This window comes from Stigmatopora nigra, chromosome 3 (assembly GCF_051989575.1).
Source record: "Stigmatopora nigra isolate UIUO_SnigA chromosome 3, RoL_Snig_1.1, whole genome shotgun sequence".
NCBI classification, from domain to species: Eukaryota; Metazoa; Chordata; class Actinopteri; order Syngnathiformes; family Syngnathidae; genus Stigmatopora; species Stigmatopora nigra.
The window spans coordinates 12901419-12919972 of NC_135510.1; the positions used below are offsets into that span (position 1 = coordinate 12901419).

Here is an 18554-nt window from a genome sequence, read left to right on the forward strand (position 1 = left end):
ATGTGAGAACAGCAATCCAAATGAAGAAAAGTGGTGTTGTTCTTAAGGAGTTTATAAATACCTGTTGTTCAACACAGGTCAACAATGAGTCCCATAGATTTTATGTGGTAAAGTTTACCAGTTTTTAACAGTTTTTTTAAAATTATTATCCAGGCTAATTATTTAACATTTCCTCTACTTGCAGACTCTTAGTGTTGTGTGTTTTACTCCCGTGTGGTCATGTAAATTGTGGGAGAAAACAGGTAACAAAAGCAGCCTAGTCAAACTTGATGAGGGGAGATACTTTTTTAGTGTTTATGCTATTCTTGTGTTTTTGTGTACATAGTTGACAGCCAAACAGGACAGACTCACTTCAGCCTGCCGGTTTTGATAGGACGGCAGCTGTTGATGTGATTCCAACTTTGGGTAACATGGAGTTGATATTGTATATTGTTATTATTACTAATGTAAAGACCTTTGATATGCTGTTTTGAATAACAGATTAATTGATATTTAAATCTGATTTGTTTTTGTGTCTAAGGAATAGTTATGGTTTCTAACCATATTTTTATGCTTAGAATTTTCTGTTTCTAAGAAGTGATGGATTCTCATTGTCGTATTTGAGTTAAACAGCGACATCTAGTGGAACATGATCCGGAAGTGTCACACGCGCTAGCCGGCACGTCATCAGGAAGTAAACTGGCATCATGGCTGAAAATGCACACACACGTGAGTACATGTCTACAACGACAAAAACAAATATACGACATAGTCACGCGTGGAAATTGACATGGCGTGCAGAATGCATTTAACATTTAAGCTTTTAGTGAACATCATGGTCTTTTTGCATGGCTTGTTATTGACAATTATCTAACGTGAAGTTTGCAACAAGAGTCGCTTCTCTCTAAACTAAGTGCGTTTGCTAAATAATATCATATTTTATTACTGCAGAACCTTGCGCGGATGCCGATGACTTGCCCGAGCTTTCTAGTGGTGACTCTGATGATGATCAAGAGCAATGGCAGTCGATGGAGGAGGACAGTCAACCAGTCGTTACCTGTTTATTTTGTGACAGGTGATGGTGCAAATTGGTACTTTTTGTGTGCGTGTGTACTTGTGTGCATGTACGCTAGTGTGTGCGTGGTGGGATTCTGTATTAATTTTACTTGCAATTGGTAGAGGATGGTACCCATATATGTGGAAGTGGAGGGTTCTTGTTTAAAAACAACAAATTATGGGCCCAAGGGCCTAGTGCACTCCCAAATCTCAACAGGCATTATGTTTTTTTTTCCTAATTATCCACAATATGCAGGAGAGAAAGTTAGGTGGGGTCAATTTTTACTACAATATATTTCATTTTCTGAACCGCGTTATCCGGGCGGCCCGTCAGAGAAAGTGGTTAGTTAGCGTGTCGGCCTCACAGCTCGGGGGTCCTGGTTTCAAATTCAGGTCATTTCTATCCGTGTGGAGTTTGCATGTTCTCCCCGAGCCAGCGTGGGTTTCCTCTGGGTTCTCCAGTTTCCTCACACATTCCAAAAACATCCATCTTTGGCTCTAAATTATTATACAGTTGATTACAAAGTAATATTAATACAGAGGTTTGTTGTCCATGTTCTGTAGGACACACTTTTCAACAGCTCTTAATACATTTAGTTTTTTTTTTCTCCTATAGGCAAGACACTATTGATTTTGATAGATGTATTAGTCTAGTTACTTGAGGTAGCTGAGCGCAATGATCATTTAGTACATTTGTCAGCGCTGTACTGGAACCTTTTTTCCACTATTATTCATCACAAAGATATTGCACATGTTCATCTGTTACCTGATGAGAAAAATGCCTTTACCGGCTCTATGATGGACAAATAATGGTCACTAATCAATTGCAGAAAATCCCCATTTTGTTCTTTATTGTATTTGGCAAACACAGTTTTGGGTGTATTTCTCCATCTTCCCAGTTTTATCCTAAAACAGCATTGTTTTCAGTGTTTTATATTTAGACTTTTAATCTGGGCTATGTTAAAGTTATATAACATTTTCCCCCCCAGATTTCAAAATTCGGTGACTGAAACCCTGCAGCACTGCTCATCTGAGCACCATGTCAACCTTATTGATGTGATCAATAAATTCAGTAAGGACGCACGGAAACATTCCTAAGCAGGTTAAATGCACAATGTAAAGCAAATGTATAACTGAACTTTCTGTTTCCTTATTAGATTTAGATGACTACGGTTACATAAAACTGATCAATTTCATACGCTCTACGGTGAGTATTCATGGATTTGAGTTAATTTGCTTTTTTTTTTACGTACTCTCGAAAATAAGAGCAATATACTACCTTTTTGGGGTCATTTTTCTTTGCTGACAGTTCTCTCCTCTCTCTTTCAGAAATGTGATCCATCACATCTCATGGCACAACCAGATGGTCCTTTACAGTGGGAAAGTGAAGACTTCCTACGCCCGGTTATCCAGGATGATCCCTTATTGCAAATTGGTACTATCTTGAGTCTTTGCTAACTTGCGACTATTAGTATTATATCATTTTGTATTCAAGTAACATTTCAAATTTTCATCCATATATTATAGTTTTTCCCCCCAATCAACTATGTAGAACACGGGTGTCAAAGGGGCGGCCCGGGGGCCAAATCAAGCCCGCCGCATCATTTTATGTGGCCCAGGAAAGTCAATCATGAGTGCCGACTTTCTGTTTTAGGATCAAATTGAAATGATATATATACATGTATATTATATTTTGAAATTTCCCCCCCTTTAAATCAATAATTGTAATTTTGGAATCATTTTTTTCTATGTTTTTAGTTTAAAAAATCATTTTGTAAAATCTAAAAATATATATAAAAAAAGCTAAAATGAACATTGTTTTAGATCTATAAAAAAAATAATATTCAGAGCTTTTAATCCACTTCTTTTAATCAATTTATTTTAAAAAAAAAAAGCTAAAAATTATATCTAAAATGGTCCGGCCCATTTGAAATCGAGTTGACGTTAAAGCGGCCCGTAAACCAACCCTAGTCTGACACCTTTGATGTAGAACATGCACATAAGTATATTTTTGTTAAAATTTACTCATGCTGATATAAATCCAGTCTGAAATATATGTTGCACTTTTCAGACCTCACAGACTTGTGCGGTAACGAGGGGAAGGTTGAATCTACATCCGGGCCATCGGTGGATGACGCCGACTATAACTCATTGTTGCTGAGGACAACCATGGCCGAAGAGGCGATGGCTCAAAACGTGGAAACTATCCAAAAACTTCAGTAAGTTTTGTAACTCTTGGAAGTTTGTTTTTAGCCTACAAGAATGCCAAGGATAAGATTGTAGTTGAATTCTTTTAATTGCATCCATCCATGTGTTCGATGTTTGACTGTGAATCCAATGTGTAATACCAAGAAGTGGCCAGCAGAGGGACACAATATTTCAGATTCATTTTGCATCCAATGGTACTATTCTATGAGGAAGTTTCCGAGGAAGGGAAAATTCCATTGCTGCATAGGGGTTAAAACTAGGAGGGGGGTTCGAATGGGAAATTGTTAAGAAGGCTGTCAAAGAGGAAGGGAGGAGATAGTTGAATGAAAAGTGAGCTAATAAATGCCTCTCATCTCCATTTGCTGCAATTCTATGCTTTAAATGTTTCTTACTATTGACTGCTGTTCATCTGAGTCCTAATCATTTGAAATGCAGAATTCTGATTTATCTTGTATTTTTCAAGACTCCTTCTCCACCATTTGGTGCTCAGAGAAGAACCACCTGGAAGTTCCACTAAGGTGTCCAGTATTACCGAGCTTCGTGCAGATGAGGATGACGCATACTTCAGTTCCTATGGTCATTATGCCATTCATGAGGAGATGCTCAAGGTTTGACCACCTAATGAAAACACACGCAATCACTTACACTTGATCGCTATGCAGATACCATTTCATGTGTCTTGAAACACTTTCCTGCAATACAGAAGGCTCTGAAGTGGGTAGCCTAGTTGCACAATTTTAAATTGGTACATAAATTGTAATTCGTACAATCATACTCGAGGATGTATCGAAAGTGGTAAGTCAGCATTAAGATGTGTGACTGGCATTTCTGCTACTCTGCAATAAATGTTTCTAATGTTTAAGCACTCAAAGTGTAGACAGATGAACTTTGTGCGTAGCTATGTGCGTATTCGTCTTACTGCAGTACTTTCACATATTCTGTTGGCTATAATGATTGGACCATAGACCTTTACGTTTCGTGTGTGTCTGTGCATGTCAAGCTGATGCGGACACTCTGTGTGTGTGGAGAGAGACAAACTAAAGGGAAGGAAGTAAAACAAAGTGTGATTTTCTTATCCAAAACTTTTAAATCACCTAGTTTTATAGATATTTACCAATTAGTAATAAAAGGCCAAGGTTAGTTTCACTAAAGTGTGCTCTGTAAAAGCGAAAGCTATTTTAATGGAAATGAAACCACTCCTATCTCAAGCAGTAGTGTGAAATTGACATTAAAATACTGATGGATAGTTTCATTTATAAGTTTTGCCTGTGGTTCTTTTGACATTGCTGTGATGCATATCAATGAGTTATGATTTTTTTTTCTTGCGCTGGTGGCTGAATTGCATAGGTTCCATAGTTTAGTTGATAATCTTTAGAGCTGTGTTGATTACACTTAATATTAATAATAATCTAGTTTTTACTGCAGTACATTTATAATTTGAAAAAAGAAACATTACCTCTACAAATTTGGGGTCTGTTTTTATTCCTGAAACTTTGTAAAATTGTTCATTGCCATCTAAAAAAAAAAATCTTAATTTGGTAGGGACAGTGCAACCAACATGGGTCCTATATAAAGGAATGTTAAGTATATGTCAACTTTGTGTCTAGTGGTAATTCTCAACTGGGAATGGAAAATGGATGAAAGTGCGCTTCACAGTTCTCTCATTTACTAAACCGCTTTATCCTCACTAGAGTCGCTGGGGGTGCTGGACCCTATACCAGCTGACTTAGGGCCAGAGGCAGGTGACACCCTGAATTGGTGGCCAGCCAATCCCAGGGCACAAGGAGACAAACAACCATTCACGCTCACACTCATATCTAGGGGCAAATTTAGAGTGCGGATCAGACTACCATGCATGTCTTTGGAATGTGGGGGGGAAACCGGAGTACCCGGAGAAAACCCACCCAGGCTCGGGTGAACATGCAAATTCCACACACGTGGACCCACTGTGAGGCCGATGTACTAACCACTCAGCCACCGGGCCGCCCCGCTTGATAGTTTAAAAAAAAATCCAAAATATATTTAATATAAGCATCCTAATATTGATAAATAACAGCTCAAATTAATCACGTGTACATATAGTTCAGATAATTCAATTCCAAATGGTAGCAAATGTGGAAAAAAAAGAACGAAAGGGAAATTTAGTAAGTTGATGTTTGTTGGAATGCATGACGCGTGTGCAGAACAATAAAACTGGAACACGTACTTTCGCAAATTCAACATCTTCAATTAAATGTAAAATTGTTCATGTTGTTTTCATAGGATAAAGTGCGCACTGAAACCTACCGAGACTTCATGTACAAAAACCCTGAGTTGTTCAAAGACAAGGTGAGACTGTTTAAGATGCATATATCCTAAAAATACAAGAATACATATCTATATTGACTGACCTCTGGCATAAAATGTGAATTTATCTAGGCCAACATACCTGTGAGTTTGTGTAGATTTGCTTGTTGTATATTTAGCTAGGTCTTTAACACTGCATTTTTTAAGAAGGTATTTAGTATGTTGATAGTGTCTGATTTAAACCATTGCCTCACTTTATTAGTGCACGTAAAATTGACTGCAGGGTACTGATAAACAAACGCAAGCTTGGACTAACAAAACAACCCCTTACACAAAGACGATTGCTGTATGTCCCAAGAACCGGTGGTCCATATCATGGCCATCTATCACATATGGGGCTGCTGGTGAGCACTAAGCTAAGTGGAAGTGTGAAAGGCATGTTGATGCATGTACAATTCAGGGTGACCCAGAAAGAAAAGGCCCCTAATTTAGTCGCCATTACATGATTTTTTTTTTCTAAACCCAGTGGAACAATTAATGGCTACCATTCATTTTTTGATCACTTTACAACTTTGGTCCCATCGTTCTTTCTTACTATTTGCGAGGCCAATTCTTGTCAATACATGCTTACATTAATGTTTTAGTCTCTTTAGGCTTTAATAGGTTCTAGAATGTTATACTGAACCACAACAAGTATATTACTTATTGGTATATGCCATTCAGCCTCAAAGACAAACAGCAATACACAACGTGTGAGGGGTTCTCGAACGTCGCAAGCCATATATACCTCTAATATCTGAAGATATGATATCTCAATTCAAAGTATAACTGTTTCACACTCTTCTTATTGTACTTTAGGTTGTTTTAGATGTGGGCTGTGGGACTTGCATACTATCAATGTTTGCTGCCAGAGCTGGAGCCAAGAAGGTTATAGCTGTTGACCAATCAGATATTATATACCAAGCCATGGACATTGTCAGGTAAGAGACCTTATTAGGGGCTTTTACTCAACATTTGTTGTTACTATCCTAGCACAGCTCATGCATCACGTGAATTGTGTTATGATATGCATGTACACATGTATGTTTTTGTATGTATTATGTTTATGCTGTTACTTTTTTCCATACTTTGGTTGAGCCTGTGACTTATACTCAGGGTTTTCTTGTATAATGTTAATCTATGGAATTTGACATTTACATTCGATGTTCACTTTATTTATGGATTCTTCCCTACTGAATGTCATATGCTTGGCCTGATTTCATTCATTCATTTACACGTAGGGTCTGGGATGGGGTTACACAAATATTTAACATGATCTAAGTGCTTTATATTTGTATTTTTTCCCAAAAAAATCTGCGAAGCTCTGAGTCCGCGATAGCTGAACCATGAAGTAGCGAGGGAACACTATTTGCTTTTGTCCCTTATATGCATGGGTTCTCCAATACAGTTAGCTCCACCATGGATGATGCATTCTTCACATATCTGCCTCTTAAAACATTTTTGACTTAAAAACCTTTACAACTGTCATTATCTCTGTTATGTAACAGTTTCGTCTTAGCAAAACAACAGGGTTTGCTGAAGGAAAAGGACATTTTAATTTTACAGCCCACTGGCTCACTGTGGGAGCACGAGTTGGCATGCAGGGTGCACCTTAGGTCCGCCAACAATAAGTACCCAGCTCCGCCCTCAATGGAACACGCATGACAAAGATGTTCGGCTTTAGCTGTGACTTTATCGTTCTTATTTCTGCACAAGTCCCCCTGCCCCTTCCTTCTAATATCAGGTTTGTAATTAAAGTGGCTTCTGTTGGTTGCACAGAAGCATCCATCTCCTGTCTCCCCTTCGTAGCTGAAGTTTAAATGAAAGGCTAAATTTCTTCCTTCACAGTCACTTCCTTAATGGATAATGTCTAGATAGGTTTTTTTAATGGCTGGAATTGATGGATTGTCCACTAAAATGCTTTGGATTGTGACTGCAAAACGGGCATTTCAAACTCAGTTTTACCAGGTATATCAGAATGGAATTATTCAAACCCATTTTTTATTTAAAAACATATGCACGATATACAAGGTATTTTTTTATTTTTCTTCTATCTCCAAGATGAAAGGTTCAAAGGGAGAGAAACAGCAGAACAGCCTGCAAATTACTATTTAAAGTTCATGACCATGGGCTGTGTCTGGAACAAATGTTAAACATGCAAAGGGATGGTAGATCCTTATTTTGCTATTTGTGATGGAGAATGGGGCTATCAAGCTCATATTGGTTTGCAGATCTGCATGGATCTGTTCATTTATTGTCTAACAATATGAACAAGATATAAATCAAGAATTTTTATACATACATACATAACATACAACACTTGTTTACCCAATTATTTTGGTCCAAAATACCTGGTAGTACCATTTGTCCATGGAACTGAGGTTCAGCTATTTCCCAAGCTGAAACCTAAATTATTTTGGTTGACAGCACCTTGCATGGCAACAGCACCATTGGTGTATAATGGTCATACAATTTCGTGTTTCCTGAAATCAATGACTTGGATTTTTTTTTTGTTTGGTTAAGGAAGCCTCGAAATTACTTCTATGTGTTTGGTTGTCATGTCGCAACACTTGACCAGGAAGTAATACCATTCACATTTTCCCTTTCTAATTTATCACCCTGGCACATGTACACTTTCCTACAATTCTACCCAAACACTGTCTTCTGAATGCCAACAGTGTCCTTTAAATTACCCCAATAATGACTTTACAGGGTTTGTCTCTTGTGGAGATGGGGGTATGGGTGGATGGGGTGGGGGGTTGATGGGGGGAACTGTTGGACTCTGGAAGGATGTGATAGCAACCCGAGCAGAGTAGTAGAGAGAGGGAAGACAGTTGAAGATAAGCATCGGTGCAACAAAAATGCACTCTCGGCTGCTGTGAGTAATTGTTCTGTCCGCTGTAACATTAGGTGTCATGGTAATGGAATATTCACAGTGATTCATATTCTGAATTGGCGGACTGAAGTGAGGGATCCTTCACACACTACAGGTGATATTAAATCCTATTGTGGCCCCACAATTTAACTTAACTTATTGTACCCATATGTGATACAGCAATAGATGGGAGTAAATATATCTAAGACTTGGGAACACCACTATTGTTTGTTGTTGCTAGACTTTTGTGGACATTCTACTTTTGTCTAAAAGTTGTATTGATCCAGTCAGCTTACTATGCAAACATAACTCTTGTATCACCCAACTTTAAATATACTGTACATTCAAACAATTAGTAGGAATTAGTATAAATAGTATGAAAAGAATTTCCTCTTGACCGTTTTCCACCATGATTTTTCACTGAGCTATAAATGACTTACAAGGAGAATTTGGACCACCTTTCTAAATGCATTCTGTATCTTACTGCTATTCCATCCCAGTGCACTCAAACACAGGGTAGAAAGATTTCCCTTTGTGAGAGAAGCAAATACGTTGCTGTGCAAGCAACCCTGTAATGAAATATGTCAACTTTTGAGATTTGGATTAAAACCACAAAGGCTATCACAAATTGGAGGTTATTTGCCAAGTTTGTTGCAAGATTTGTAAAGCCTACATATCTTCTTTGCCTCAGATCCAACAAGCTGGAGGACAAGATCACTTGTATCAAAGGTCGCATAGAAGACATCAACCTCCCAGTAGAGAAGGTTGATATCATCATCTCAGAATGGATGGTCAGTACAAAATATTCCATAATAATTGCCATACTATTTGCCTTTTGTGAACATTCAGAATGTGAATGCAATTCAAACAGCTTTTTCTTCCTGTGTATAAAAAATATGTATGAAATAACAATGCTTGGTCTCAGGGAACATCCAGTGGAAAGGCCATAACTTGATCAGCGTTATTTTTATCACGGTAAATATTGATTGAGTCGAAAATGGAAAAACTATGAAATAAGAGCTTAGTTACGGAATTTACAGGCAAACTCAAAGTGGTTAAAATTCAGGCATTTGTTCATTATTAGCTTCTTCAATTAAGCTCCCACTATAACCTCGGGGGGTACTTTACTGGATTAAATAGATTGGATTTCACAAGGCAACAACCCATAGTTGTTTGGGAAATATACTAAGTAAGGGCCACACAGAATTTTAATCCCAGTCTAACTCTCATCTTGGCCAGTGACACCAGTCAGTAACTGTAAGTGTGATAATTATCAATATTGACCAATATTTTTATTTTTTTCAAATCATGATAACAATTTTTGTCATATCGCCCAGCTCTATGTGCAAGGCACACATCGTCAATTTGGACGGCAGCCCGACTCATGAACACTTTCATAATAGCATGGTTCTTCTTTTCAGTCGTACCGGGAATAACTTTCTTGGGGCCCATGATTAAAATCAAAGATGCATTAAGCAGACTTGGGGGAAAAACTGAAAGGCCTGTTAAAGCTCGGTGACGAATGAACAAGGGATAAAGGCCAATGAAAAGCATCACGGAGACGTAGATCCCTCCTAGCCAATGGGAGGCCAGTGGGCCGTTGGGAGAGCCAAAGAGAGAGCAACTTTGTCCCACCAATTTCAAAATAAAATACACGATGCTACCAGTGTACATTCACATTTGGGGGGGCGTGGGGGCTATTGAATTTTGCAGACTTTGCGTTTCTTAGCTTGAATTTCTATTGTATTCTGAGACAAAAAAATCTTATTGAGCATTTTTGTAGGCTGAAAATAATATATTTATATATTCAGGTGTTCATATGTCAGGTTACTACTGTGATAATACATTAGTTATGTCAACCTTGATTTGTTTTATGCTATCAACCAAACTTACATAATACAATGTGTCAGCATCTGTTCAGCATTTGTTAGCGTGTCCTAAATGGGAATAAACTCAACTATAATGTCCTCGGAATACATAATCAGTGGATGCAGTCTTATTTTGACTCGGTTCCCATTTATCAGTGAGATTCTGTGTGGCGATATGGGCGGTACAGCCAAAGTTGAGCGCACTGCTGAAGCCATCCCTAATTCATGAGTCTCCTGTATCTGTCCCCTCCAACTCCCCCCATCCATCGTGATAACCCAGGGTCACGAACAGGGGTCGTCAGCCAGAGTCTTCCTTTCCCCTCTCCTGGGAAATTGAAATTTGGCAAGTGACATGCTCATGGAACGGTGAAGGATAGGGGGCATAATATCTAATGACACTAGCTCACAGAACACTAATATATCTAAAGATCTTCTAGTCAGTTCACATCAAGGATGGAGTAGGAGACATTTGTTGGAGAGTACAAGATTGAAAAGGTTACCCTCCGATCTCCTCATACAAAAGGGAGAAAATGACAAGTATGATGTTCATCTGATGATCAGTGGACTCAATACTACTTTTTATATTGTTAGTAAGTAGAGGATTTTAATTATATATTGGATCCCTGAATTCTAAAGTCAAGTTTGTTCAAATAGCCCCAAATCATTAAATGATCTCTGGAAGCTTTACAGACAAACAAATGACAGTAAAATGCTCTAGAAATACTAAACATCAAATGATTAAACATTATAAATTTAAAACGTTTAAAAAGAGCCAGTAATGCAATCAATGCTGTAGGCCGACAATTCTTATCAACTACAATATGTTGATAGTAATTAATCTTCGAAACTGTTTATCCTCACGAGAGATCCCACCCAAGCCTTTTTACCAAATTAGTTGAATCAGGAAATCACAGAGCTAGAACCTGTCAAAAAAGGTCTACCAAAATTGTTTTAAAACAAAATATTTGTTCAAAAAAGGTGTCAGAATCTCCTAACCCCAGGCGTTGGCCTCAACAGTCCGCTGTTTTTCCACGTCATGTCTGCCGAACCTAAATCTTGCTTCAATCGCGTAATTTGACTTTGGTTTGGGGCTGCTTTTCTGCTTCAGGCCCTGGACAACTTTATGTGATTGATGAAACCATAAAAAGCAGCTCTTTGCCAGACAATCCTGAAGGAAAATATTCATCAGTTTGAAACTTTGAACTGAAAGTTTTTGGTTCTGTAGCAGGATAGTGGTTCAAAACAAAGAAGCAAATCAAGTCCTCAATAGCTTGTAAAAAGTGGTTTTGGAGTTGCCAAGTAAAAGTCAGGAGTTGATTTTGATGGAGCTGTTGTGGCATATTTGTAGAAGGATGACAAATTTTACGTTACAACAAAGCACATTTGAGTTAGTTATCTAAAGCTATTCATTATTGAGATTAATTCATGAGTATTTGCAGTAATCTGCAACCAAGTATGACATGACAAAGTTTTTCTATTCCCAAAACAAGATTATCTAAAATCCAGTAGTATCTTATGCTTTTGTGATTTAATGGAACTTTTTTTGCCAATACAAATTGTACTAAAGTAAAAGGAACCATACAGCTAATATCTAACTGTCACCACCGTTAATGTGCACGAAGAACACGGTATTAACAGGAATAATGGACGATGCATGATGAATGTGCTTTGTCAGTGATAGTGATGGAGGAGGAAAGGGTATATGAGCGTCTGCCTTTCTTGGTAGTGTTTGAAAGACTGATTTTAGTAGTACTACTGTCATTTCATAACTCACACCATTGATCGTTTCTCTCTTGCGGCACACGGACGAACAAACACTAACAATCAAATAAGAAACCTATAGAGAGGCTGACAGTGATCATGAGGTCCCCAAAGACTAAATAAAGCCTATCAGCAAAAATCAATCACATGTGACACTTTGTAGTGATACTTACGTGTGGCAAACACGAATCCCAATGGAACATGTTCTGTTTTTTTTGCTTATGTTTAAAAAAAAACAAGTGGAGTAATCTACACAGATTATTTGAGAGCCGGAACAGATGAGCAACTGTCTCAACACTCAGGGAAACCTAAACATTTATGAAGTCATATTAGAATGTGTTAAACACAGTGAATTGGTAACTCTACGTGCAAAGCCTAGCATATCAAATAGTATGATGCAAAAATCTCAAGGCAGCCCACGAGCTGAACATTTTCGAATTTAAAACTATCACATATATTTAGTCATTATCTAATTAATGAGTTTTTCATCAAGACTTAAAGAAACTCAAAAATGATTTCAATATAACATTTTTCACACCGATATTGCATCACAAAAAGTTGAAGTTCGTGGACCCCCAACAAATTACGCTTCATGTGATGTTACTAAAAGTAATGCACCGATTTTATTCTGGCCAATTCAATATAATGGCTTCCTCGCAGATGCACATTTAGACTGCCACAAAAATTATTAGATTTAGTTTCTCATATAATAGGTAGCACTATGGAGATTCGTCTATTTATTAATTCAAATTGTCAAAGGTGTTTAATCTTACATTATGAAATGGAATTATAATATTCTAAAAAGAATGCCGTTCATTTTTTTAAATATTGTAGAGCAACTATAAAAGTTTAATGCGCAAATTCAGACATGTCAGAATTCATCAAGTCACTTGAGTGTTTCTGTCAGCAGGTAGATTAATGGCTGCCACTCCTTTAAGGCTCATTATTGGCACTGAGAACATCACCTGCCCCAAAAGAGAATGGAAGTAATCAGTCATTCTCTTCTTATGTCCAGCTTACTGTCAATCACTCACATTACACACTCACACAGATTTGACAGGTTCAGAGGTGTCTTTGTAAAATGTTGATTTATTGGTTGCATCTTCGTGAAATATTCTTGTGTCCAATTTGCATTTATGTGTGGTGCTCATTATGACTATATCTTTTCCCAAAGTGCAATAACAATGAGTGGGAGTGTAGAGGATACATTTTTAATTGACCTTTCCTACCCTTTGTTGATATAGCATTCGTTAATTAAAAAAAAAAGGAATTTCTCGTATACCGAATGAAATAAAGTTCTAATCTAAAATAATCTAAAACACTGGAAAAAAACTGCAACGCTCCGCCCAGTGGTCGTACACGAGGGAGAACAGGGAAGAAAGACAGTTCCCCTGATAATCAAAAGCAGCTTCTCGCGTCGGCTGTATGCTCGTATATCAAAATTTGTCTCGTATCTCAAATTGCTCATATGTTGGGGCACTCGTATGTCAAGGTCTTACTGTATGAAACTACGTCACCAAATATTGCAGAATCCACAAGAGGGGGCCACCCTGCATGCCCAAAATGCGGCTGTGTTCATGAAGCGAAGGCAAGAGAGTTGGCCTCATAAATGAATGGTTCCACATTGCAGCTTGCACTCAAAAGATTGCGTCTTTGTTTGAACATTAAATATTTTGTCATTGTAATCTAGTCAATTAAAGATACTGTAAATCTAACAGGATTTGCACATTGAATATATATAGTTGTTTAATATGTCCCACCTTCAATGGAATTGGCGTTGTACAAAAGTCCTCCGCAAAAGTCTCACCAACACTGATTTTGAAAATGTTTTATTTGTCTTTTAATTGTTGGGTGTGGACCATTGTTAAGGTATTAGGTGTTATAATCCTGGACCATCATTGATCATCAAGGTATGACTCTGCTCACAAGCCTCTTTCGTATCCCTTTTCCTTCAAGTGAAGCAGTGTCCCGTGAAATTGGCACTAAATTATGAGGCCGGTATATGGCCGTGTGAGGGTTTTAAAAATGGCATAACGTTAAGGTCATTGAGTGGACCATAGTCAGCAAAAATGAATGTATCTGACTTTGGATCATAACCAATCCAGCATCGGCAAACAAAAAACCTTGTCTAAAATTCCAATTGGTGCAGGGTTGTCTGTATCATTAGTCTTGTTTCATCAAGCTTGGACCTTGATGTCGATGGTTGTAATTTGGGGGTCAAAGTTTTAAATTATTAGTGCTTCCCTCATTTGTTCTTCTTTCTGTCATCTGCAAAGTGCAAGGCTGTCCTCATTTGCATAATAAGATCTTACCTCAGTTGAATACTGTTTATTCATTTTGAACCTTTCTCAAGTTACACACCCAGTGCACAACCTATCGAATTGGATTGTTTGGTGGCTAGGCCAATTTGCTGGTTAGAGGGCTAACAGCTAAAAAAAACACCATTTGTCAGCAGAAACAAAAATATTGTAGACTAAATCCAATATCAGCATTTATTAATTCTATGCTCTGTGCCCTCTGGTGGAGCAGAACAGTACGTCGTCTCAGGGTCAAATGTTGATGTTTTTTGGAAACAATCTAGAGATGTTGCATTCATCACGATTATAGGGAATTGGGTTGTTTCATTGAAGTAGAATTAAAACTAATTTAACTATCCATGATTGCAGGCATTGATACCAGTTGCGTTCATATCGACATTCATCAATATTCATATTAACATTGTTTAAGGCTTTGTGTGTGTCTATGTAATATATACACACAAACTAGTGTGCCTTAAATATGTCAGACTGTAATAAAAATATATCTCCTTCCATTTTGGCTTTTGCAGGGATATTTTTTGCTGTTTGAGTCCATGTTGGATTCCGTCTTCGTGGCCAGGGACCTCTATCTGGATGACGGTGGTTCAGGTAGCCCATATATTTTCTCTATCTACTCATCTACACAAAGAGAACGTACAATGGAAAACCGTTTCCATTATATGTCAATTAAAATGTACAGTATATAAATATGCAATTCTAAAATTATACAAATGTTTCCCTCTAATAATAATAATAAAAATTATTATTATAATAATTTGAAGTTGTTTAAATGTGTTTATGTACTAACATTAGCTTCCTCCTAACAGTACTGTTCTACTGCACAAATAGAACATGATCACTGATCATTTTTTAGCTGATAGTTTTTTGGACGACCGTTGAGCGAATCACAGAATTTACATGTAAAGTACTGCTCTACTTACACAAAAACCAAGTTACGAACAATTCTGGAACCAATTAATTTGGTAAGTAGAAGTACAACTGTGTATATGTAAAAAAAACTGTTGTGGTGTGTCTCCTGGGTCAGTGTTTTTCATCAATCAGAAGTAATGGCTTGTATAAAATGTGACTCAACCTGGGAAGTGTTCCACAGCACTGACTTCTTGAAACAATAACTAGAGGTCACACAGGTGAAAGCAGCCGCACATAGGCTTGCCAGTATAGCACTATCCATTTAGGTGGATGTGACCTTGGTCAGACAGTAAATGAAAGGTCAGAGGATTTTGTATGGGTTATAAACACCCTTTAACCCTGACCATGCTATTCCCCTATTACTCCTAGAAGTATGGGTTAGGGTCACTAAAGACATGCTTGGATGAGTTAGGCATAGACGTATTACAGATTCTTAATTGGACTTGGTTTGGATTTCTTGCCCTCATCATAAGATATTTTGAGATGGATATAATATGGCGTGCGGTTTGTTTTACATTATTTTTCATAATCCTTGATCGTTCGAGTTCAAAGTGGCCAGAATGTCTTTTTTCTTCCTCCTGAAATTTGGCAGGAGTAGATCCAATTAAAATATTTAGAGTGAGTTCGTTGGTGGTACCCATTGGATTCAGTCTACAAGACCAGACCTGTGCTACTTGTGTATTTCTAGTCGTTTCTGTACTGCTTTCTAGTCTTTTGTCCTGTATTGCCTTATTGATTTTATCTTCAATCTGCACAAAGGGGCTAAAAGATGAAAAGGTGCAAGTCACTTTTCAAACATGCCTCTCCTTAACCCCTGCGTAATATACCTCCCGTTACAAACCTCACACTCCCATTGGATTAACCTCCTTTTAATCCATGCCTGTCCTGGCAAAAGAGATCTTTTTCAGACCCTACTCCCCTTTCTCACTATCTCTTTCACAGCCGACCAACGAGGGGGCTCAAGAGAGCAAGTGCGCTTGGGCTGGGGCACGGGGGCCCATGACAAACGGGCTGAGAGCAGCGAGTCGAGAAGGACGCAGATGTCAAAGCCATGAATCTGGGGACACCCATGTGCCCCTTACGTTAGTTTTTTTTCCCCCTTTCCATTTTCAGTACAGTAACCCCTCCTCTGTTTGCTCAGTTTTTTTGCTTCCTTTGTTTTTACATTGCAATTTTCAATGAAGCCTGTCCAAAATCTGTCAAATCAGCAAAAGCCCCCCCTGCCTCCATTATCACTTTCTTGCTTCAGTAATCGGAGTAAAGTGAAGTGATGTTTCTGTATTCAAGTGAGCAAACACCATCATTAGGTAGTGGCATTCACATGGCCACAAGCAGCCATCGGGTAATAATGAGAGGCCATGAGATGCCCATCAATGAGCTGTCACCACCATCCTTTTTTACAATTTATGCTCCGATGTGTTGAAGGCTGTGTGAGGTTGAACAGCAAAACAACATGTCCGGGAAAAAAAGACAGTGGGGTTATATTTTTAAAATGATAGAAAAGGAAGCATTTTTTTCCTCATTAAGGCCTGTAGGCCTGTTTTTCGCCACTATTATTTTTGGAGGGAATGTTATGCTAACAGAAAATACAATCATTACCTAAGGCTATTCAGTTTTCATGGGGGGGGGTCGATTGGTATTTTTCTAAAGCATATTAAACTAACAATTTTAGCTTGAGTTGATTTTAAAAGCTATATATATTTTTTGTAGTGAAATCTTGTCCTAGCATCATGACTGTTTCAAATGGCTGGAAATGGGAGTCTGGGTCATTAAAAAACATCATGCTTTTCGAATTACTGTCCAGCCATTTCTGACGAAGTGCATTCTTCCTTGAAAAGAGGAAATTCATTTGCAAAAATCAATTTCCTCTTTAACATTTTGAAAAATTATTCATTTAAAATCACTTGTGTGGGTTTTTTTGCCCCTCAGCAAGCCTAATATAGCAGACGGGAGATATTTGACGATTTCTCCAAGATAGTTGAATGGTTTCGAAAACCACTCAAGCTGTTTTTTAACATCAGGGAATGACCCTATAATACCAAGCAGAGTACAAATATACTTTGTTGAGTTGAAGTTGTACATGTAAAAATGTATGGCCTTAGGCTTCTATCTTGGTTAATGTTGGTTCACAGTGGGGATGGAAACACCCACGCCATAAGTTAATCACCCAGCAGACCAGTATCTAACATTAAAATACATTTAAGACAGCTTCTGCTTTAAGAATGAGAAGTGTAATGTCGGGCAGTGTGGACTTTGTAAGTAGGACAAAAACCAGGCCAAACCCCATTTTGTCATAACTATTCCTCCAGGAAATTGATGAAATAAACCACGCCTCCTGGACTTGAAGGTGTTCTCTCATTAGTTCTGATGAATGCTCTGGAAGTCTTCAAAATTGGCCAAATCAACCTTCTGTAGTGACAGTTTATAGAACTAGAAGTTCATTATCTTCCTTTTTAATCTCTTTTTTTCGTGGTGACTGATAACTATATATATATATATATATATATATATATATATATATATATATATATATATATATATATATATATATATATATATATATATATATATATATATATATATATATATATATATATATATATATATATATATATATATATATATATATATATATATATATATATATATATATATATATATATATATATATATATATATATATATATATATATATATATATATATATATATTAATATAATATAATATATAATATATAAACCTAAACTTTGGTAGTTATGTCCCCATTCAATGAATAGTACAATTTTATTCTTTTCCTGACCTTGAACTAAATGGCCAATTTCCTCTTCTCTCTTCAGTCTATCCAGACCTTTGTAACCTCAGTCTGGCAGCAGTTGGCGATAAACAGAAGCACCAAGAAAGCATTGCATTCTGGGATGATGTGTATGGCTTCAAGATGTCCTGCATGAAGAAGTTTGTGGGGACAGAGGCTGTGGTGGAAGTGTTAAGTGCAGACACGCTCATATCCGAACCTACTGTTGTACAGGTAAATATATGAAATTTTTTATGTTTAATGTAAGGTTGTTGTTGTGGTTAGTGAAATGAATATGCGATATGGCCAACCGCATTTATGTTCTTATCTCATATAAATGTACATTTGTCTGGATCAATGGCTGAGGGGAGTGAGTGGAGGCAGGAAGCATGTAGATGGAGGATTTCCTGAAAAAAACCTGTGGAATGGCAATTGTATAGAGATTGTTTGGATTCAATGTCGAA

General features: G+C 37.5%; 1 protein-coding gene across 1 annotated transcript in view; it reads left to right on the forward strand.

Annotated features, from left to right (window-relative positions):
• The first annotated feature begins 611 nt into the window (after positions 1-611).
• The window catches only part of prmt3 (protein arginine methyltransferase 3), a 30592-nt gene continuing 12649 nt past the window's right edge, over positions 612-18554 (forward strand). Inside the window, exons 1-12 of the mRNA XM_077713302.1 lie at positions 612-708; positions 931-1054; positions 2025-2107; positions 2193-2242; positions 2365-2470; positions 3107-3254; positions 3707-3851; positions 5506-5571; positions 6388-6509; positions 9135-9234; positions 14900-14978; positions 18137-18324. Coding sequence (XP_077569428.1) covers positions 687-708; positions 931-1054; positions 2025-2107; positions 2193-2242; positions 2365-2470; positions 3107-3254; positions 3707-3851; positions 5506-5571; positions 6388-6509; positions 9135-9234; positions 14900-14978; positions 18137-18324 — 1233 coding nt within the window. The 5' untranslated portion in view covers positions 612-686. The remainder of the gene's footprint in view (positions 709-930; positions 1055-2024; positions 2108-2192; positions 2243-2364; positions 2471-3106; positions 3255-3706; positions 3852-5505; positions 5572-6387; positions 6510-9134; positions 9235-14899; positions 14979-18136; positions 18325-18554) is intronic.